Source organism: Diabrotica undecimpunctata, chromosome 10 (genome assembly GCF_040954645.1).
Source record: "Diabrotica undecimpunctata isolate CICGRU chromosome 10, icDiaUnde3, whole genome shotgun sequence".
NCBI classification, from domain to species: Eukaryota; Metazoa; Arthropoda; class Insecta; order Coleoptera; family Chrysomelidae; genus Diabrotica; species Diabrotica undecimpunctata.
In genome coordinates this window covers 27313331-27338095 of record NC_092812.1, presented here as the reverse complement: position 1 = coordinate 27338095, position 24765 = coordinate 27313331, and the positions used below count along the sequence as shown (strand labels likewise).

At 33.0% G+C, this 24765-nt stretch overlaps 1 protein-coding gene across 7 annotated transcripts in view; it reads left to right on the top strand.

Moving 5' to 3' along the window:
* EndoA (SH3 domain containing GRB2 like, endophilin-A) overlaps positions 1-24765 on the top strand; it is a 254127-nt gene that overhangs the window by 179195 nt on the left and 50167 nt on the right. For 5 of the 7 annotated variants that reach the window (XM_072546093.1, XM_072546092.1, XM_072546087.1 and 2 more), the window contains one exon: positions 11509-11609. In XM_072546093.1, the coding sequence (XP_072402194.1) occupies positions 11509-11609 (101 nt within the window). The remainder of the gene's footprint in view (positions 1-11508; positions 11610-24765) is intronic. The other 2 variants (XM_072546091.1, XM_072546090.1) reach the window with 1 other exon arrangement.

Below are 24765 nucleotides of genomic sequence, written 5' to 3'. Positions count from 1 at the left end.
AAAAAAGATACAAAAAAGCTACAAAAGTGATAAACTAAACATATAAAAATTAGAATCAGAAAACGTCAAAGAAAAACTGAAACAAGAAATTAATGCAAACCTAGAATCCACACCGGAATAAATTGATGGTGATGTAGAACAACAGTGGCAATTCTTTAAAAATGCAATTATCGAACCAAGTCGCGGAGAACTCACAACAACCAGATACAAGAAAGGAGATTGGATGACAGAAGAAATCTTGGAAATGATGGAGGACAGAAGAAGGCAAAAGAATATCAACATAACTCAGTATCAACAGCTGCATAATCAAATAAGAAGGAAAATAAGAGAAGCTAAAGAGACTTATTTCGCTGGAAAATGTCAAGAAATAGAAGACTTACAAAACAAATATGATAACTTCAATCTTTATAAGAAAGTTTAAGAATTAGCTGGGGTAGCAGAACAAAAAACCTCAAGCATATTATTGGACAAACAAGGAAACATTTTAGTGGAGACAGAACAAAAATTAGAAAGATGGAAAGAATATATAGAGGAATTATTCCATGACCAGAGACAGGAAAATATATATGAAGATAATCAGAGTATAAAGTTTTTTGTTTAGCGTAGAATAAATAATAAGTTAAATAACTTAATCCTAGTCGTTTCCAATAGTTATAACTCACTCTGTATATAACTATATTAACATTTTTTTGAAGCTGTTTCCAATTAAATTTTGATAAATAATTTCCCTCGTTAATATTCGTGATGTTTTTCCATATGATTGATTCGTATAATTTAATTTAGATGCAGTTTACGATTCAAACGCATAATTATCGAATAATGTATAAACACATAACATACGGACATACATACACATTATTGATACCCTTTTTGCACATAATCCGTTTTAATTTTGCGATATAAAATCAAAATTGGAAAATGAATACTGAATTTCTACGAATAAATTTGAACATGTAGAAATAATAAAACGTTTGTAGTATTTACATCATGCAAAAAAATAATTCTATTTTCAACTAATTAATATATAGCAAAATATTCAATAATGAATTGTACTAAGCAATTTTTGTTTTCGTTTGAAATTTTTCTATTAAAAGTTGTTACCAGGAACGTTATTGCATAAAAAAATCCTTTCAAAAGTCGTATAAATACTCTAAGTTTAGTTTTCAAAATTTAACTAATTTTAATGGCAATGAAAAAAATATCTTACTCGTTAAAATATTTTGCTCTTATCCTGCCTCCTATATTGAGACATGGGCAAGAGTGTTGGTGGATTTGTTCTCTATTTCTAGCTGTTCTTATTAAATCGGTTGGTTTTTGTAATTTTTGTGGTCATTAACTCTTATTGCGACCGTGTTTTCTTTTGCCCTATATAAATATATCATAAATAACTTATTTGTGGTTATCCCGCATTAATTTTAATCTCACACAACTCTTATGACTGTTTCAGTTGTTAAACAACATCTCCTAAATGTTTTCAATAGTATTCGAAATTTTCAAATGCAGACACCTCCAATGGGTTCGTTGAGCAAACAGTAAAAACTAAGACTACTATAAATAGAGAAGTCAAAATCATGTTATCATATTTGTGTTTTTTTACAATTGAAGATTCACAAGATTCAAATGTTTTTCTTTTTCGAAAATCACTGTAACCTGTAAATTAATTATCCTATTGAGGTTAAATTTCAAGTGACGTTTGAAGGCTGGTGAAGTCTGAAAAAATTTTATACAGGTTTTTGAAGGCTATAAAAGGTATATGAGATAGCTAATGACAAATTCTTGAAGACATACAGCTGATTTTGCTTTGTTTTTTTACACAATCATAAAAAGTGAAACAATCCTTTTTCCTATAAAACGGTTCTCATATACTTTAGAAAAAAAATGGTTCAAATAAAGGTAAAAAAATTGTAAAAAGTTCTTTATTTGGAGCTATTATTTAAACAACTATATTACCCAAACGATGACTCTAGAAGTATTAAACAAATCGCAATCGATGAGACTTCAATTTTAAGATATATTAGAGACTTTAGAGGTGATCTCTGGAATAAACAAGTTAAATAACTTACAAACTATTTGATCGATCTAGCTGAGATTTAGCAACCTTCAATAACTCATTAATTGCCATATAATTTCCAGTAGTTATATTACATTTCATTGTGCAAAGAACAAAGTTAGTAACATTTATAAATAACTACAAAAATAGTTGTTGTTGCTAAAAAATAGACTATAAGAAACGTTTTATAGGCAAAAAATGCTGCGTCTTCAAAGATTTGTAATCAGCTATCTCTCATATATCCGTTATAACCTTCAAAAATCTGTATAAGATTTTTATGTGAATATTATTTTTCACAGATAGACTACTATTTTAACAAAGCATACGTTTCTCGTTACGTGGTCCTTTTTTATGAACACTAATATACAGCGTGACCCATTTAGTTTGGAAACACCTGTAAGATTTGAAGTTATTAAACGATTTGGATCAATTTTTTTAATGGCAGAAGCTTTTTTATGCTTTTTAATTAGTACGCCATTGGATTTAGAGTGCCTTAAAATAGCTATGAATAACTAAATATAGACGGTTAAAAGTCGGCATAAAATAGTCAATGAAGGAGCTGGAATAATAAAAGGGAATAACCAAAACATGCTGCTAGACAGAGAGGAAAACATTATTATAGAAATATAAAAAAAATTATCACTGGGAACGCATTTCGAAAGAAATGGAACATGATTTTTACAGTCTGCAAAAGGAAATATGGCGCTTCATAAGAGGTCAAAGAACGGAGGTAAAGGAACTAATAGAACCAAAACACATAGAAAAGGATACGTGGATTGACTACCTAAAAAAGCTCTATGCAGAGGAAGAACAAACGACGCTAGAACCGGAAACACTAGAAATGACCACAAATGAAGAACTTAATGTAAATGTACAGGAAGTTCGGAAAATTTAAATAATCGTTGTAAATTTTGTTTGTACATCTTTTACTGCTTGGAATTTAAATAAAACGTCCCAATCGATTAATAATTTCAAATTTACAGGGGTGTTTCAAATCTAAATGGGACACACCACATATTATTTGCATCCAATCCTCTAACTGTTCACTCCACTTTATTTAGACCCAATTTTTTTGTTTTATTAATAATACCAAAGAAAAGTACACTACTAACTGTATTTATTCCACAAAAAAAATTGGAATATTTAATTTTAAATTTAATATGCAATATATATTTTAAAACTAAACACACTCCATCGTCACAGACATGTTCATGATGTAATTGGCAAAGAATTATTTACAGACATTTTTCTTTTATCGCGTCACAAAAAACACTATCCATATGACACACAAAGCATGTTACTATAATAAGCATGGTTTGTAGCAACTAAAGGGGCTTTAAGTCCTTATTCCAGCCCTATAAAAACGCAAGGAACATCTCATGGTATGTTTAGTAAATTTTATTTGTCCCTGGTATTTCCTATAGTGTCAATTTGTGAAACATTGTAACAGTGTGGCTCTTAAAACATTTTTCAGTTTTCATGGCAAACACGTAGAAGTTGTCAGCATCGGGAATTAAAAAATAAGGGGAATTTCCGTCGGGAGCTAACTCAATCTATTTTTGTCTCTTTTTTTAATAACGAGTAAATTGAACGCGGAAGAATGCGTAAATTGGAGTCGCTTTTCATTTTAACCAACAGAAATTCATTTTTATATAATTAAATAATTGTTATTTAGAATTTTTTTGTAGGTTTGTCAATAAATTGTATAAATAAGAACCATTAGTAAAAGTGTCCATACACGATAAATATGTTTTAATAAATATACGAATTAAATTTAATGGAAGGGGGAACATTGTTAGTGTATAACAGAGTCGCTGTTAAAATCTTACAGAGAATTTTTCAAAATCGCCCCAAAACATTTGTGAAGACCTCACAGCAGCTTATGATACAGTGTGAGGAGCAAACATTTTTCATCATGTGGATCTCAAATCTTTCACATGTCAGTTACCTCTAATTAGCTACATTAAGGATACAGCACTTGCGACTGGACCTTTTCAAAGGTAGAGGAAGACAGTTGGCAGATAGTGAAGGGTCTATGGGGCTCTTAGGAGTCCTAAGGTAGACTCTTAGCTAGTGTGGGAATGCTGAGAAGAACTGGATAGACTGTTTCCTATTTTGCTTCTAACAAAACAAACTCATGCTAGCGCACAAAAGGATTCGGACCGCTTGGTAGATGCTTTACGCCTGGTTAATGTTATACGGCATACTGTGGTACCCACGGGTGCTCAACTCAACCAATTGGACAGTTGCACCACTGCCAGACTAAGTTGCTTCTACATCATTGTACAGTCAAAGCCATGAGGACTTTGGTTGCTAAATAAGGAATGTTTATTATATAAACATATGCACTATATGAGTGAACAATATCAGGCGACCGGTAGTCTATTTTGGAAAGAACTTTACAATCGAATAATAATAAGTTACAATAAAAGAAAATAATGTGGTGAGAAGAGGGGAGTTATAAGAAAATATCCTTGTCTAAAGAATAAATGAGTCCTCTATTATGGCTAATTGATACAATTTGTACAAAGTTGGTACCTTTTCTTATTCCGGTGGCTGTAGTCGGAAAAGAGGTAGCTGATATATAATTAGCAATGGTTAGCCGCTGGACATTTGCATGCTTTGGTCAATACTAGAACAACAATAAAAGAAAAGGAAGAATAGGAAAGTTAGGATAGTGTCTGAGTTATAACAAATGTAGTTTTTTATTAGTAAATATCTTTATTAGTAAATATCTCTTATTCTGATATATATTAAATTGAAAAAATATTACACAAAAGTACCAGCAGTATACTCTCCACCAAAGTATAATATTAAACTAGAAATATACAAAGAATACTTGGATTACAATTGTAATACTAAAGCTCTTAGCGCTTCTTGACAGTCAGATCAGATAGAGATGGTCCTGCCTGAGCAAGCCCTATCTATTATTTTCTGAGCACATACAGTATCGCAAAGATCTCGGGCTGAAAGATTGATGCATGGGAGCCGAGAGCCTGGCCAGATTCAAATCCGATCACGATACCATATACTCCAGCACTTGCCCGCTCGACCATTCTGGACCCATCCGTGAACTAGATGAGCCCCATTCGACAGATAAGTGCATGCTCTTGTTTTATCCACTGATCCCGGTCAGAAAATTGAATTGAGAACTCAAATTGGGGTCCATGCTGTCCTGTACCATAGAGAGTACAGGACAACAATCGAGGGTCTATCTCAAAATGTCACCATGGCCTATCCGCCCATTCATGCCCAATCAGTATCCAGAGCAGTTAAGACAATAGGCTGCCATTATGGCTTCGTGGTCTACAATAACATGTGGAGGAGGTAAATCCAGCGGAGCTTCAAGAGCCGCTGTGGGAGTGGTCCTCATGGCTCCTGAGATGCCAACTGCTGGAGGTGAGTTAACTGAGCATTAGGTGAAACCAGTCTAGCCCAGAGCCCCACACAATGGCAGCATACGTAAGTATAGATTTTATCATGGATTGGTACTTCCAATGTAGAATTTTCGGCTGCAGACCCCATTTGGCTCCGTAAGTTCTACTGTACACTCAGAAAGCTGCAGCGGCCTTCTTCACCTTGGCCCGATGGCCCTTCTCCGAGTGAACGGAACCACAGTAGTCTTCTCAGGATTAACCCCGAGTTGCTGCTTCTTGCACCATTCCTCAACGAGCCCGAGGCTCACCTGAGCGACATCGTTCATCGTCATCGACGTAGACTTGCGCGTGTAAACCTTGTTCAGATAGTTGCTGAAGAAGGCCGCCAACCACCAGGCACCAAAGCAAGGGGGACAAAACTCCCCCCTGAGGGCAAGCAAGAGATGCCAACATCCAAACGCAACAATTGTTTAGGTTTCAGCTTTCTGCCGCTGAGAAAGCGGTACCCAGATCCACCTGACCAAGCTGCTGCCAACCCAATGGCATTTCTGCAGCATCACACATGGAATCAAAAGTAGCGCAACCAAAGGCGCCCTCAACTATAAAGATACCCAGGCTGTATTGCTTCCCATTTAACACCCGTTCCACCCTGGAAACAAGCTAATCCAGGGTGGAGCGTCTCACAAGACTTCCCAACCTGGTAGGTAGGCATATTGACGTGCATGCAAAGGGCTGCCCCTAAGTTTTCCAACGTGTGAACCGGTCCAACAATCTCTCTAGAGCCTTCAGAAGAAAGGATGAGCGACTGATTGGTCGGAACGATTAAGCAAGGGTAAAATCAGTTTTAACCGGTTTAGCAATAAATAAGACCCTAGTCGTTATTATACGGCTGACTGAATAAACTTAATAATAAAAAGTAGAACGAATGACCGAATAAGCTTTAAAGAAGAATTGGGAGAGACGTTTGAATTCCATTAAAAATGAGAGAACTGAGTACTGATGAGGTTAATCTAAAGAAAAGGAAGAAATTATCAAAAAAAAATAAGGGATAAAATTTTCGAAAATAGAAAACTACGACGTAGTTGGCAACAAACCATATAGTGGGCTGGTAAAGCAGAAAATCACAAGAATATAAGTAAATTAATTGGAGTCCAATAAGTAACCACTGACTATTCGCCATGGAAAACTATTAAGAATCTTAAGAGACCTGTCATTTATATTCCTTCAATAAGAATAGACGGTAACTAGGTTAGACTTAATGAAAAAAAGCTGAACATTTTGCAGAACATCTGAAAAGCATATTTCAGCCGAATGAAGAAGACGATCTAGGGGAATGGAAAGACAGATTAAAGAGAAATAAATTTGGCAAGGTTCTGAAATTACTTTCTTGTGGCATGCATAATTTAAATATTATGTTTATATTGGATTAAGCCACAATTGTTGGTTGTAATGAAAAACTATTTTTAACTGACTAAAATCTCCGGAAATCGTTTTCAAAAAAGTATTTACCGCATTTTTAAAATTAAAAGTAAAAATTTTAACTTTTTTTGGGTTAATTATTTTAACGTGGAAATACTTACTTTTGGTTTTCACTGATGATGGTCTGATAAGGTGAAAACGTTCTGAAATTTTTAATCCTTTTGGATAATTGTTTTAATAGATATACACTATACATCAGACATTTTTACTTTATTGTATTTTTTTTAAACTATGGTATACAATGGTATATGGCATAATATTATATGATAACTTATTAAAAATCCATTCTCTGTATTCCCTTTTAACTTCGTTTGAGGAATCATAGACCCATTTTGTATTTTAATATTTAACATCAAAGCGTGCAGCACCTGTTCGGCTTATTGCTTTGTTATACTAAGTTAATTGCTTTATTGGAAATATAATAACGTAAGCAGTGTTTTATGAGCCAAACTGTTTTATGTCAATTTTTATCAGTTTTCGACCGTCCTATGTCATTAGTGTTTTACACTGTCATAACTAGTCTCTACCGTACATTATTTATTTGTATTTTTTTTATTTTTCATGTACATTTACAATTAAAAATATAAAAAAATGTATTATCAGGCAAATAACTATAAACAATTTCTATAGAAGCAGTAACTAAGAAGTGCTAGTGATTTTATCGCCTAAAAGACTAAATATATTTGTTTTCTCGTAGTTTAAATAGTTAATAGTAGTTTTGTCATTACTGAAAAGTTCGGTAATATTGGATATCTTCAACACATGTTTACTAGAAATTATATGCCCAAAAAATAAACTCAAAAACTATTACAACATTCAAAAAACATTTTTTTAACACTCATTATGGTAATTTGATAGAAAGGTTTCAGCAGAATGTTGTATTACAACTTAAACTACGAGAAAATGAAGTTTTAGAGAAATCTTTAGTATAATAAAATCACTGGCAACGAAAAAAGAATAAAACATTAAATCAAACATTTTTCAACTTCGTAAATAAATTTAATGATTTATTGATTTATTTTGAAATAACCCTGATAAAAACAACAACAAAATACAGTAAAAAATGAACATTGGTAGTAAATATCTTAATACTTTGATCGTCTTACCTCATAAATTCATGAAAAAAATAATACCAATGGCACAGAATAAATGTTCATAACCAAAAGTCCTTATTTCTTCTGCAAACAATTAAAAAAACCAATATTTCCAACTTCTTATGGGACAAATACACACAAATTAGAAATGTTTGGAAAGGTTTTTAAAATGCCCGTCCATTGGAGGATATCCAACTCATTAAACTGTATCAAACCTGATTACAACGTTGTTTATGTGTGCAGAAAGTCGCAAAAAATAGAATAGATTTGTTGAATAGAATTGATACATAAAAAACGTTGAAATATTGAAAAGCAGCTGGAGTGGATAGCATAACACCAGAATTTAGAAGAAATATGGGAAAAATGGAGAACAAATATTACTAAAAATAATGAATAAAATATGGAAGGATCAAAATATTAGAGAAAGAAAAGAGATAGGAGAGAATGTTATAACTACCGAGAGTTGACTTTGCTATGTACGAGTATATGTATGAAACTCTTACAACTGTATCATACAATGAAAAAAAAAATTATATGCAGAAAAGAAATAACACTGAATATAACAGTAAAAGTTTTCTAAGTAGTGTATATACCGGATGGTGTATCGTCAAACGGGCCATAGGAAACTCAATGGAAAATTCTAAATTGTTGAATTCCTGCTTCCCTAATTATTTTACACCAAGAGTCATGGGAAACTATTTATTCTTCTTATGGTGCCTATCTGTTACGGATGTTGGACACTAACATGGCTATTCTGACTTTGTTGACTGCTGTCCTGAAAAGTCCGGTAGTGGTTAAGTTAAACCATTTTCGCAGGTTATGCAGCCAGGATATTCTTCTTCGTCCTGGACATCTTTTCCCATGCACTTTACCTTGAAGTATGGTCTGGAGTAGGTCATATCGTTGTTCATTGCGCATTATATGGCCCCGGTATTCTAGTTTGCGACGTTTTATGGTTACGACTAGTTCGCGCTCTTTACCCATTCTATGTAGTACTTCTTCGTTGGTAACTCTGCCTATCCAGGAAATCCTCAACATTCATCTATAGCACCACATGTCAAATGCTTCGAGTCTATTTAGTGATGCTTCAGTTAAGGTCCATGACTCCACGCCATATAAAAGAACGAAGAATACGTAGCATTTTAGTAAACGAACTTTTATTTCCAATTTTATATCGTGGCTGTTAAAGATTTTTTTCATTTTGACGAAAGCTGATCTTGCCTTCTCGATCCTTATGTTAATTTCCGTCGTTTGGTCCCACTGTTCATTTAAGTTTACACCCAGATAACAAAATTTTTATTTTGTGATTTATTGTTTAAAAAACACTCAGTTGATTAAAAAATGTACTCAGTTGAGGAGAAAATAGCGATAATAAAAATGTTTTATTCAGGCAATAGTGCGCGAATTGTCAGTTCTTTATTTAACGTAAGATATCCCAGTAGACGAATGTACATTTACATCAAATAATGAACCAAATGTTCAAAATCATAGGATTTGATCGACAAGAAAGCCTGAAGATATTATTGAAAGCCAAACCCAATATCGTCGACAAATAAATGTTTGGTTAGGAATATTTAGACAGAATATTAGTGGACCATTTTTTTATGAGGAAAATTTAAATTCAAAAAAGTTTTTAGACTTGATACAAGAAGAGGTTTTAACAAAACTTGCAGAAATAGCTCCAGATGAAGAAATTTGGTTTCAAATGGATGGATGACCTGTGCACAATAACTGGGAGGTTAAGGAATTTCCTAAAAACAGCTTTAATAATTGTTTGATTGGACCTAACTGTAACATTAAGTGGCCTGCGAAATCGGTAGATCTAGCTCCAAACGATTATTTTATCTGGGGGCATGCAAAATCAAAAATATATTCTGACCAAAAATTTACAGATATTGAAGCATTAAAATGCGAATTATTGAAGGGTGTCTAAACATAATGCCACGCGTTCTGGCTGATGCTAGATGAGAATTTTGCAATCGATTGGGATACTATTTAATACAAAATGACGAATTTTTTGAACAATTGTTTTATCATAAATTATTTTGAGGAATAAGGATCACAGTAAAACTATATTGAAATTCTTTGAATTGTTGTATAACCTAGAATTGAATTGGAGTGTATTAGAATATCTTACGTTAAATAAAGATCTGACAGTGCTCGCACTATTGCCTGAATACAACGTTATTGCGATTTTTCGTCAACTGAGTTTATTTCTTTAACTTTATTGCTTTATAAACAGCATAATTTATTGTTTACAAAGTAATATTTATTGTTCAGTAGTAGTAGTATTTAGTAAAATTTATTGTTTATAATTTAATCATAAAATAAAAATATTGACAATTCAAATATTGTCAAACATCTTACATCAACATGATCAAACACAACACGTCATACACATTCTTGCACTACGTGCGGCCTGACTTTTAGGGGTGGCCTGAAAAATGTATTATATTTTTACAAAATGTTGGAGTATGTTTAATTCTTAGAACAATTTTAACGTTCATTTTTAATACAGATTTCAGTTCTCTACAAATAGTTTCTTATGACTTTTGATATAAAATAGTTAGGGAAGCAGGAATTCAACAATTTAGAATTTCCCATTGAGTTTCCTATGGCCCGTATATTAAAAAAAAGAATACGACGACAGACATGGACTGAAGTAATCGGAAATAATATATTGGAGAGAAGAGGAGTGACATGAACAGACTCAAAGATGTTGATACAAAACCGCAAAGAAAGGGGGATAACTTTGTTAAGAAGTAAATTAATCCTTATGGTAGAAAGGTTTTTAATTCCTTATATTATTTACAATGACGAATTGGGGGAAGACAATCCAGGACAGAGGTGATGAACTTACCAGAAGAGTATTTATTCAAAATAAAGGATAACAGTCGCAAAAAAAATCATCATCGAAAGTGATACAATCGAAGAAACCGTGGACAAAATTGATATCAAACTTCTTCAACTGGGCTACGGAAGGTCTTGATCAAAAAAGGGCAATAAAAATAAAATCACTGGAAACGTTTTTCAAAAGATTGTGTTTTCCAATGCTACATTTCTTAAATTCGGCATTATTTGGACCGAATATTCTATTGTAAATCTAGTAATGTAGAACCATGTGCAAAATAAAAAATACGCAATTTACCACTACCTGAAAAATTTTCTAAATACCACGTTCATGAAAATATTTCAACTGACATAAAAGTGTTTTCCCTTTTTGAGCTCGGCTTAGTATTTGCTTTCAAGTAAATATTAAAAAATGTTTTTTTCTAATAAAACGTTAATTGATTTTTGATTGAAAGATTTTTGTTCAGTTGCGTTTTAATTCCGGGAATGTTATCAGTTTTTTGCCTGAAAACAAACCATCAAAAACCTTTATTTCGCCGTAGCAACCAATCCTGTGCCCTTATATTACTTGTTATTGTCATTAGAATTTTAGATTTTAAGGCATTTGTTTAGAGCATGAATTAATTCCGCATGTTTGGCCTGTTACTCTACATAACAGGATCAAATATTCCAGATGACGAGATTAGAATGGCGGAGGAGAAGTTCGCTGAATCCCTACAACTTGCTCAAATGGGAATGTTCAATTTACTAGAAAATGACGTAAGTATAACTGCTTTGTCATATATTTAATATCGCTTTTCAGTGGCGTATCCAGATGTAATCTTTGAAATTTATGATAGTTAAAGATTTTTTAATTTAACAGCATATATTTTAAATAAAATTTAGACAAATCAGGAAATACGGGTTAAAAATGTTTAAAACACTTAATATAATCAATGTTATACAGCAATGTATACAGTTATCAGTATGACATATGTTTTACTCCTGTAATGTTTATTTCTTTTGAATGGTATTTATTTTAGTTTCCTTTTGTTTGTCCTTATTTATTTTCTATGCCATTTCAAGATTCTACCCTCTTTTATCCACTTCTCTACCTCTATGTAGAACGTACTATTACGATTATAGCTCTTCAAAGATGTAAATATGTACGGTGACAGAACCTGAACGATGGAGATTAATTTGCGTAATAGTACGGCGCTCGCTTATCAAAGCTGCAAATGAAAATCGTACTTTTACGACAGCAATATCGAAAGGATTAACACGCCACTGGTAACTGCAATAACCTTGTGGAATTTTCCGTGAGTCTTCAAAAATTAATAAAATCGTTATATAATATAATACGAGATTACGAATACGAGATTAACCTTCTTTACGACACTTGCAACTGAAATATATTTTTATCCGAATGCAGTGGCGTGGAAATATTATTTTTATGCTATATATTTCTATTTTTTTGTTGATGTCTACGCAGACGTGTATTAACCTTTCGCTACCGAAGGGTCAAGTTGTTTTGTAGTTGCCGGAGGGGGTACATTATGTACCCCATGCATTTTTATAGATTAAATATTAACATAATGCAATAATTTTAGTTAAAACATAATTAAAACAAATGCAAGTATTTTTATTGAATATAAGTAACAATAAAAAAATATATGGTGTCTTGAAAAAATTAATTATCGTTTTTTTGATTAGCTTTACATTTTGTACATATTATTGTTTGAATTGTTGTGGTTGTTTGATGTTCAGCACAAACAAAGAATTTACAAGAATTGCACGTTTTTCTGCTTTTGCGGTCCTTCTTGCGTGGACAAAGTAAACATCGCCCTGAAGATTTCAAGATGGTGGAGTCGTTTTCGCGATTCTCCCTTGGTGGCGGTGGGCATAATTCGTACATCGCGTTTATAATTCGCTTATGGAATTTTTGTGGACTTTGTAGTCGCCTATCGACATGGGGCTTTATAAGTTCTTGACCCAGGTTTTGTAAGAATTCTCTGCGTCTGTGAGAAGCTTCATACGCACGAATGGAATTCTTTGTCGTCCACAGTACGTATGCATTCAGACCTGCAATGTCTAGAAGATTTTGAAACAAAACAAATGGCCATCTCTTAGAGGCTCTTTTACAAGAATATTCATTTACCATCTTATCCATAGTATCTACGGCACCTTTTGTAGAATTGTAATGCGAGATTATGTCTGGCTTATAGTCCGTCTCTTCTCCACTAATTTTATCGTCGTTATGTTCTGTATTCAATAAAATTACTGCCTTATTCTTTTTAGGAGCGTAAAACGCCAGTGTTATTTCCTCAGTAAAGGCAAAAGCTAAGGACTTTTCTTGTCTAGAAATATTGGGTAGTAGGGCTGGAGGGATATCCTGCTTGTTTTTTTCGAAGTGTTTCACATAATGTTATTTGTCGATCTAGGAGTTGTTTTGCCAAGGGAACACTGGTAAAGAAATTATCAGTAGTGATGCCATAACCAGTTTTTAGAAATAAGATCAAATCAAGTACTACTCTTTTGCCCTGGTCTTTTTCTGGTTTGTTACCATCTTTTCCAGTATAAATCTGAAGGTTAGCAGCATAGGTAATTGTTGCATCAACTAGAGCCCATATTTTGATGCCATACTTGGCTGGTTTTGATTTAATGTAGACTCTAAATGGACACAAACCTGTAAAACTTACAAGTTGTTCATCAGCAGTTAGATGAGAGTGGCACTACAGTGTTCTACAAACTTTGTAAACACTTCCCTAAAAGTTGCTAGTTTGTCAGAACTTCTACGTTCTTCTCTAGTGTTCAAATCATCGAATCGCATAAGTGAAACTAAATCTAGGAATTGGTCGCGTAACATGGCAGCCGGAAAAATAGATCGACTGTACAAAGGGTTTCGACACCACAAAAAGTGCACTGGTTGATGGTTCCCTATTGGCTTTTAGCGCACCCGCCGTAATCAAGAGTCCCAAAACCGCATAAATTTCCACTGAATCAGTGGGCAACCAGGTTCTTGTTTTATTAGGATTTTTCCCATTCCAATCCTGAAAGTATTTCTCCGCTTTCTGGTTTATACATTTAACGATTATCTCTACAATTTTCTCATCTACAAATTATTTGAAGCAATCACTAATAATAGCGACATTTTTAGATTTTTCTGTAAGCCCTGGTTTTTCGAGCAAGTTTTTTGTGCGACATCTAGTTTATCGTAAAGGACGATTTTTCCAAACTGTACCATTCTTGGAAATAAATATGGAATCTACTGCCCCCAAAACTGGTTTATCAGAATCATTACTGTCGCTCTCAGATGGCTAAAATATAATAAACTCAAGATAGAAATATCGTACATAAAACAAAAATAAAAATTACCTGCAGAATTTCAGACTCATATTCCGCTACTTCTAAATTATCATCTAATTCTGAATCGTCCGATAAACTATCTCTTTCAGAAAGGTAATCATCATCACTTTCCTCTAACCACTGCATTGCAGTTTCACGACCCTGTTCTTTCCGAAGGTCTAATTTTATTTTTTTCGACATATCGGTAAATCGTGTAATCACAAATGGATAAACTAAAACGGTATGTTAGCACTAAGTCATCCACAGAACTGATTTGTGTATTATTGCAAACAACAGGTTTGGTGCCGTGCGCAAAACGTCTGGTTTAGTCATTGGCGTCGACCGCAATGAACTGTACCGCAGTTGACGGAGGGGGTACAACATGTACCCCAAGCACAGTGCTACACTTTTCATAGTAAAAATATGTCAAATTGAAAACAAATGGTTGGATATGCTTTTACACATCCCAATGAAGAAGTAACTAGAACAGTTAAACAAAATTCCAACATTTTTAAAAATTATTCATGAAAAATCGAATTTGGGGTACAATCTGTACCCCCCCTCCGGTAGCGGAAGGTTTATTAAAATTGTTCACGTTTTTTTTATGTATTTTGCCATTTCTTCTTTCTCATTATTTTCTTCCACTTTAAATTCTCCTATATTTATATCATTAAACTGAGAAGATATCAGATATATCAAACTCTTCGTCCTAGGAACACAGCCATTTGAGTAGCAGCAGTGTTAAAAAAAGAATGTAATTATTAATTAAAAGGCACGTAAAGCCAGAGTGTAGACTAAAGTTATCTTTAGACAGTTTTCCATAGGAATACAGCCATTTAAGTATCAGCAGTAATGGTAAAAAAATAACCTAATTCACGTAAAGGCAAAGTAAACAGACTAAAGATATCCGGGCAGTTTTTTTACCAAGATTTATCTAAAAGAAGAAAATTACGACCAGTTCCTTAACATATTTAAAGAAAAATTCATAATTTAAGCAGATTTGAATGAATAAATAAGAAATAACAATCACCATTTTGATTGATCTTTTTCATTTAAAGAAAAGTTGCAACAAATTTTAAGAAAATAGAAGAAGCGTATGGTCCCAATTCTGATCACTCTTTAATACTCCAAACAATTAGTGAGCACATTATATTAAAAGAAAATAACCTTACCCTAACAAATAACGGATCGCATTGAGACAGTTTTCAACAAGAACTAAGTAACACAATTATTCTAGATGTATCAGGCAAAACCAGTGAACAACTTGACGAGGAAGCAGAGAAATTTGTTACAAAGATATCACAAGCGATATGGACCAATAATGCCAAACAAATTTTAAGAAAAACCATAAAAATCAAAGCCCCAAAAAAGTACGGGAATTAGCACAAAGGAAAAGAAAAGCCAGAAAAAAATGGCAAAAATACTAGACTGAGAATAAGAATGTATTAAACAACCTCAGTCAATAGTTAACAAGAGAAGTAGACAAAGTTAAAAAAGAATCAACAGATCAATACCTAAGCCATTTAATAGATGACCTCATTTATGTTTTCATGTTTTGTTTAGTGTGATGTTTATATTTGCTTTAGTATCTTTTTTTTTTCTTATCTTACTTATGAGAAGGACTTATGAGTCCTTCTAGATTGTATCGTTCATGTTTAAAACCTATTCCCTTTTTGATGTTTGAGATTCTGGCCCTAACATACTTTCGACCAGGTAGTGATCAGAAGCAATTTCTTCTTTCCTCTCTCTAGAGCGGACGTTTATTATATTCGATTGGTGTCCTGAGTCTACAATAACATGATCTATCATATTTACTGTAAGTCTGTCGGGTGATTTCCAGGTGCCTTTTTGTATATCTTTTGGAACGAAGTATTGCTAGCAATCACCATGTTAAGTGATGTTGCTGGGTTTATTAACCTGTTGCTATTGTCATTTGATTGCTCTTGACAATCTGGATTGACAATTAACTGGCTTGTGGGACCTTTCCTGGCTTTATACCTTTTTTTATATGGCAAACTGTTAAACTTATTTTTCTTCTCAATATTTTTTGACAATTTAGAAGGATCAGCTTTTCTACATCGGGAAAACGCTTTCTTTAAAGGTGTATTCTCATCATTATTCCCAATAGAATTATAGATGTCGCTTGTTTCTTTTATATTAGTTAATTCTTCATACTTCATAGACTAATTACTACTTTCTAAGATATCAGTTTGGACCCAGTCCCTATCTTTAACGAATTCGTCTTCGGATTTATCCTAAAAATATTTATTATCAGCAGCAATGATATTTCAAATAATAGGTTTCACCTAAGTCAGTGAAAAATTAAGTTCAAATTTATCAAAATTTCAAACTAGACTATAAATCATTTACATACACTGACATAACTATCAAATGAGCCAGTCTTACTGTAAATTATACAGACTTCCTTTTCCGTAATTTGCTCTGTCAGCAACATGTTGTAGCATGTCAACATATTATGATTACTTGTCATATATACAGTAGTTAAATCATAGTTACATAAAAATTATATATGTTTATAAAATATGAACACACTTACCACGTTACATACATCCGTTTCATTTAAAATCATGGATGTATTATCATCTAAAACTATATTAGACTGCGCCATTTTCCTACAAGTAGGACTTTCATAGTTCCTTTTTGAATCCTAAATGTGATACACCCAATAAATACTTTTTCTGTTCTAAAGACCAATTCCAAGTATTATATCAAAAGTGAGGTTATATTGTACTTACATCATTCAAGGCAAGTTGTACCAGTTTTGAGGATGGATAACTCATATTTTTAACGATTAAACTTCAACAATTAGTTAATATAACAATATCAAACAAGAAACGTCACCAAGGAATATTTTTTTAGCAAAATAATTAAGTACGTGTTCACTCATTAACTGCATATCAATAACTGAGAAAGAGAAATGTCAAATCAAACACAGCAGTAGTTCATTATTCTCAAAGAGTCAATAAGTGCCATTCGTATGTAAAAAATTACTAAGTCACTTTTGTATGCTTAGTATTTTCAAACATAGCCATTTAGTAATACATTCAGCAAGTATTGACTTTTATAGTAGAAATATGTAATAAATTTCATTCACTCGGCGTAGATAATGACTTATTTCACAAAATGTCAGTTAGTGAATTTTCGCTGGGATATGACGATAATTTTGGTTCTAAGCAACAGTTTTAGGTTGTCGGCCGAATATTACAAACGCTAAATAAAGCTTGGAAGGAAAAGAAAATATTTAATCTTTCTTTTATATCAGTTTTTATTTTTACTTAGGAACTTTATGGGCACGTTGATAACTTTTCCAACTTAGCAGCTGTTCGTATAAAAAATATCGTCTCGCTTCTTAAATTTACAGCTTTGTAACGAAGTTATATGCAAAAAGTTTAATAAAAACCCTGAATATTTTACGAACGAACAACCTTAGTGTATGTTGAATATGAAGTAAAATTCAACAAATGGTTTTTGGTAGATGCCTGATTTAAGATGAGTAGAAGAGTAAAACAATATTTAATATATAAGGCGATTCAAAACGCGTACTTAAAAATTTCTTAACTTTGTAACGAATTATTTTGCCTACCACATAGGGTATTACTATGGGTTGAAAATTGGGGACAGAAATTATTGGGGTGGAGATAGGACATGCAAAATAAACGAAACTGTTGCGAACGGCTCTCAGGGTTTATTTGGAGTAGTTGGGTCGTGGATAAGTGAAGTGAGCAAGGGGATTGGATTGGGCCAACTACAAAAATGAAACAAAGGGGTACTTACATGAATCTCCTGGAACAAATGGACAAACAAAACACAAGAAGGTCCTCTAGCTATTTGAAATAAGGACGCCGCTTCGAGGAAACACATTATAACAAAGGAATCAGGAATTGAAAGAATATTCTTCGGTGTTTTAATATATATACGAGGGAATTTCAATATATACCAAGGAATTTACTAATGCTACAACTTTCTTAAATGTATCACCCTATATGTTGCGACATTGTTAGAAAGAACTTTAACTGTTATTTTAGTTAAACGTTAACTAATTCATATACCTAAATTTAACATTTATTGAGGTATTTAGCTTTAAATGAATATATTAAATGTTTGTATTATGCTTTTGATTAATATTAAAAGCTCTAAAGCCGCCTTAAAAGATCTAGTCATTTACTTGTGAGTCAAAGTTGGTTTGGGACTGTAAACAATTCCTCAAGAAGCTGACGGAACACAACAAAGTAACTTTGATATGGATGGTCAGAAGAAATTGCAGGAAGTGAGGAAGCTGGCAGCCTCGCAAAAGAAGGGGTTAATACCCCGTCCCAGAGTCCAGTACATTTCTGTTGAGTATCGAAAAGCCACATCAGAGAGGAACTTCGGATCTGGGAACTCAATCAACTAAGATTATACTGGTCTAACACACCAGGACAAAGGCAAACAAAAAGGCTCATTAAAGTGCCACTAACAATACTATAAATGTTTTTTGAGCTTTCTTTGTTGAACCGTTCTAATGTCAAAATGCTTTAGGCTTTCACAGCCATCGTCTAACTTGTTAAACTGTTTGTTCGGGCTGTTAGGCCGTTGTCTTCTGAGATTACTTCTCGACGTTTCACCAACACTAAGGGTTGGCATCTTCTGGAGATGCTATGATGTAACATCTCCAGAAGATGCGATATATATATATATATATATATATATATATATATATATATATATATATATATATATATATATATACATAATAAATACATACATATGACATTATCCGTGTCAACATATTGGCACCAAACGGCAACAATTGAAATAGAGCACACAACATCAACAACACAAGAAATGCGAATCCGACGAGGAGTACGACAAGGTTGCGTCTTATCACCACTATTATTTAATCTGTATTCGGAATTTACATTCAGAAAAGCATTAGACGAGGTCAAGGTGAACTCAAGATTAACGGAACCAGCTGGAACCACCATAGTTAACATCAGGTACGCTGATAATATCGTCCTAATAGCAAGCAACGCACAAGAACTACAAAATATAATAAATGCGGTAGATCGTCATAGAGAAATGTTCGGTTTACATCTAAATGTGTCCAAAACTAAAATTCTAATATTTTCAAAGATACAACGAACGTACATTTGTACGCCAAGGGACAAATAATAATAGAACAGGTAACTTCCATAAACTATTTGGGGGCAAATATCAACAGCCAGTGTAACCCAAAAAAGAAATCCTGTCATGAACATGAAAACATTTTTTACAAGATCAGACCTTAGTCTAGAGCTCAGAATTCGAATGGTCAGATGTTACGTTTTCTGGGAAGATGCTGAGAATTCCATGGGTACAAAAAGTTATCAACGATGAAGTACTAAGGCGCATGGGTAAACAAAAAAAATTACTAAACATGATCAAAGGGGGTACTTGGGTCATGTGATGAGAGGTGATATTTGGATCGCCAACCTTCTTAGGGAGACGGCACAATAAGAAGAATATGTACAAATAAGAAAGAAATTCTAAGAAGTGGTCACAAAAACTTGCATTGGAACAACAGGGAAAAACATATAAACAATATCAGAGCACAGTATATCACTGGAACCCAAAAATATATAAACTTCACATTCTAACTGACATATATTCATAACATGAACTGTAACTTTGAAATTGTTGACATATATAAAAAGAGTGTACAGCTCCATAAAATCAATAAACTAAAAAACGACATAATGGGACCACTTGACCAGATACTCGTCCATTAAATGTTGCTTTATTCTCTTTTTTAATAGCCATTATATTTTTAGTGCATTATTTTTAATATGTTCCCAGCAGGATGTCCCAATTGCTCTTTTAATTAATCTATTTTTACTGTCGCCAGTTTTTCTTATTTATTGCGTGAATCTGCGATCCTTCCGATAATTAACTGTTATACTCCGTTTGAGAATAATTGGTAGTACAGATTTTATGACAGCTTATTTGCATTTTATGTTGTTTTGTCAATATTGTCAATTGAAAATATATATTTTCATTAAAATATTGATTCAATCCTTCATTTACTTACTAAACTCCTATTACAGGTCAAATGTTTATATACAGCAAACGATGCACCATATACCGGTATACCTAATTCTTTTTCTCTTTCTGCTCTCTCTTACCTATAGCATTACATATGTAATGATTGTGCAGATTGACTCCCATATAAATTTGTAACGACGAACGCGTGTATAGAAGTATAACTTCTACCGGCAGTCCCACTGGACGTTTTTTGTTAAAACAGAAAGACGGCTTTAGAAAAACTCACTAAAAATTTTTGCCGTGATGAACGACATGTGGAATGTAAATTGTAGATTCCCTTGTCGACTAATTTATCAATCTGTCTTCTTTGCAAGTTTTCGAAAGAGCAGTGGTATAAATTTGTTGGTGTCAATTTTGCAGTAACTATGAAGTGAAACTTTTTGAAATTGTTCTAGCGGAATATTTGTGAAATGGCCTCCATTCTCACGAGAAATTAAAGTTTTTTGTGCATTTTTTGAAAAGTTGTGAATCATTTTCAAAAAGGAACATAACGAAAAGGTAAATTATATTTGACAAATTTTAAAATACAGTAACAAAAAACAAAAATATTTTTAATAAAAGTTGAAATATCTAACATATATATGTTTAAAAAACATTTGTGCTGGCTATTGTGGATTTGACATATACATTTTAGAATCTTATGAAATATTAAACTATTGCAAATATCTTTTTCACTTAGAAAGCTTTTACATAAAATATCCAAAATCCAAACTTCAAATTGAAAACAGTCATAAATTTGGTACAGCTTTATGGTTACAGCCAAGTTTATGGATGTTTTAGCTTTAAATACTTCACAAATTTGAATTGTTGATGATGTGGCGCTTGTTGATCGAGAATTTTTCTTGATTTAAATGTCAAAGGAATTGCTTGTTTGTTTGGCAGTATTTTGGGATTACATTATGCAAATTTAATTCGAAAATTACTTGATGCTATAAAAGAAAAACGAAGGAACTTGCGCAAAGGTCATCGTTTCCATCAGGGTAATGCATCCAGTCACAGGTCCACAATTCAATAGTTGCAATCACTTACACAGGCTTCTAATCAGTTGAACATCCTCTATATTCTCCAGATTTAGCCTCCAGCAATTACCACTATAAAGCTTATTCAACACATGCGTAGTAAAAGATTTTCGTCAGATAGTAATGTCATACGTGCGGTAAATGAGAGATTTGTAGAGGGTCCAGCAATTTTTTGTTTTGAGAGGCATTACAAAATAATGTTACAACATAAATAGGAAAACTCTGTCTAACCTAACATGAATGAAGATTATGTTGAAGAATAAGAGATAACTATTTGCCATTGTTTATTGTTAGTCGGTCAGGAGCGAAGCAAGGAGATCAGCACTCGTATATTTTCCTTTTTCTTGCACTTTTCCAAGACATTTCCTACCATAAAAGTAATATAATTTAACGTACTGTAAAAAAAATATAATAAAGATTGAATGTAGTAAATAAACGATATCTTAAGTATAGTAGAAAAATTGATTATAACTGGATACGCCTGTATTTTATTGTCCTGTATATTTTAACATAACAAACTTTGAATTGTGATTGTGCCGATAATGACCAGTATTGGTAATATACTGGTATACATGTTATCATACAATCTAATACAATCGTTTGTAAAATAAAAGGGTTGAACACAAAGTGAATAGCTTTATGAATAATTGAATATGTACCTTGATGTGATACATTACTATAAACTGTGACAAATGTAATATATAGGTGAATATGTATCTGATATTTTTGTAATTAAAATCAAATTTTTTGTATAAACAAAAATTATAATTTTGGTCAATTTTCTGCTTGTTTATACTTTAGCCTTAGCGTCCTTTAAAATGTTCAGTGTATCCTGAATATATTAACAGTAATCTTGTACAGGCTCGCAGTTTAGGTCCATCTTGCAATCCATGTAGACTGAAATGTGATGAAAAATTCACGTTACAAAAAAGAACCCAGAACTTGAAAAATTTTGGTCAATGGGAAATATAAATGAACGACGAAGTTATATTCTGAGATCTATGTCTATAATTAAATTAAAATATCGATATGCAGATAAAGGTGACACATCAAGCCGTGGTTATAATCATGCATTTTATTTGGAAAACCGTAATCAGAAAAAATAAGAGTGTGCAAAAGATTTTTTATATCCACCATTAGAGTTACTAATAGATGTATTCGAACTCTTATTGGGAAGACGGAAAGTGGCTTTATAAGCTACAACAAAGCCTAAAGATTTACAAACAGCGTACAATGCACTACTACCAATTAGGCAAAATAGAAAAAAAAATGATTCCATATATATATACAAGGATTTTCACAGTTTTCACTGTATTCCTTCACTCCACCGTTTTCTCCAATTTTTTCTGTTTAGCCAGTCCCCTTCCTGTAGGTTTCTTCTACTCATTGCTTCGTCCACTTCATCTCTGAAAGATCTTCGGGGTCTGCCTCTCTTTCTTCTTCCTATCGGGCTCCACTCTGTTATTCTATTTATCCACCGATTTTGGTCTGCTCTTCTGACATGTCCGTACCAGGTTAACCTCTTCTGTTCGATGTAGTCTATTATGTCGGAGTTCATTCCCATTCTCCTCTTAATCTCCATGTTATTTATTCTATCTCTTCTTGTTACTCTGCAGCTTCTCCTTGGGAATTTCATCTCTGTTGCTCTTATTTTGTTTTTGGTTTTCTTATTTATTGTCCAATTTGCACACCCATAAGTGAGGATACTTCTTGTCATGGTATTATATATTTTTTTCTTTGTTTTCATGCTGATGTTCTTATCCCATAGTACCGGGTTCAATTTTCGTATGCAGTCTCTTGTTTGTCCTAGTCTATTTTTTATATCTTCCTCCGTTGTTCCTTTGTTTGATATTATCAAACCTAAATACTTATATTTGTCTGTTCCTTTGATTTGTTTACCTTCGTCTATTTCCAGCTGTTTTATTTCTGTATTCTCCGTTGTTAGGTATTCAGTTTTCTTTAGGTTTATTTCCATCCCATTCTTTGTATATTCCTGCTCCAGTTTTCTCATCATAAAACTGAGATCATCCTCGTCTTGTGCGATCACTATTTGGTCGTCGGCAAAACTTAGCGTATATAGATATTCGTTCCTTACTGGTATACCCATTCCTTCGCACTTTCTTTTCCATGGTTTCAGGGTTTTTTCCAGGAATATTTTGAACAGGGTGGGGGATGTGGAGCAACCCTGTAGTAGTCCCTTTGTCGTCTTAAATGGACTGAATATTCTATTGCCCGTTTTGATAGCTACTTCGTTATTCTTGTAGAGTGCTTTTACCGCGTTTATTAATCTTCGTGGAATTTCAATGTCTTCCATTGCTTCCCATAGCTTGGTTCTAGGTATTGAGTCATATGCCTTCTTAAGATCAACAAAAGCCAGATGGACGGATCTATTTTTGGCTATTCTTTTTTCTATTAGTTGTTCGACCGTGTAAATGTGATCTAAGCATGCTTTCCCCGCTGTGAAACCTGCCTGGTCTTCTCCGATTTTATCTTGTATATATATTTCTAATTTTTCCTTTATGGTCTTTCCATACAGTCTGCCTATAGACGATATAATGCTGATTCCATATATGGATAGTAAATTTGCCGACTTTTATAGATCGCTACTTGAATACTAATTTCTGTTTGTTTTTCATAATAGATATCTGTTTTTTCGTTTATTTCAAAAATTCCAACTTATAGAATTATATGTATAATAATTATTATAATATAATTTAATTCTCTATTACGTTATATTAATAAATATAAATGTAATAATTTATGTTAATAAAATTATTTCAAAAATGATTTTTTACTTTTATTTGTGGAATAACGGTCTATGTTACATTTTCAGTCACAAATGTTCAAGAAATAAGCAACATTTTCAAACCCACCTTTTCTCGAAAACGTCAACTTCTAACATAGACCGTTATTCGTCCGAGCGCTTCAATTATTGAATTTGCTTCGCATATTTATTATAGTCCGGGTAGTATTGGCTTAATTATTTTTGCTTAATCTTACTTGAAATAGTTCCCGTATAAAAAAAGTGCATATTGTCAAGAGAAGAAAATGTCTTCTTGAAGAATTGAATTATTTTCGCTGGCCATCAGAGGAGATGGCTTCTTTGTGACCTGCTATTAAAGTGGGACAGTATGCACATACAGCTTGCCGGTATCTAAGTTTGAGTTTGTATTACCTGCGCATGTCTGATGATAAGCAATATCTTTAAAACCGCGATAAACTACTGATATTCATAGTATTCAAATATAGATACTAACAAAGCATTTGCCTATGAGGTATAAATATAAACTATCTTGCATACATCTAAATTACTAAGATTCGTTTGGCTACTCAATTTCAGACCACGTCGGATTTTGACAGGTCGAACTTTCGATACTCTCTCTGAAGTCTTCAGTAGGACTTCCGCGGTTTTGGTCTCCTGATTTTGATGAAATACTAATTAGTGATTTAAACAGATATATAAAGAATGATTCAAACATAAAATCTATTAA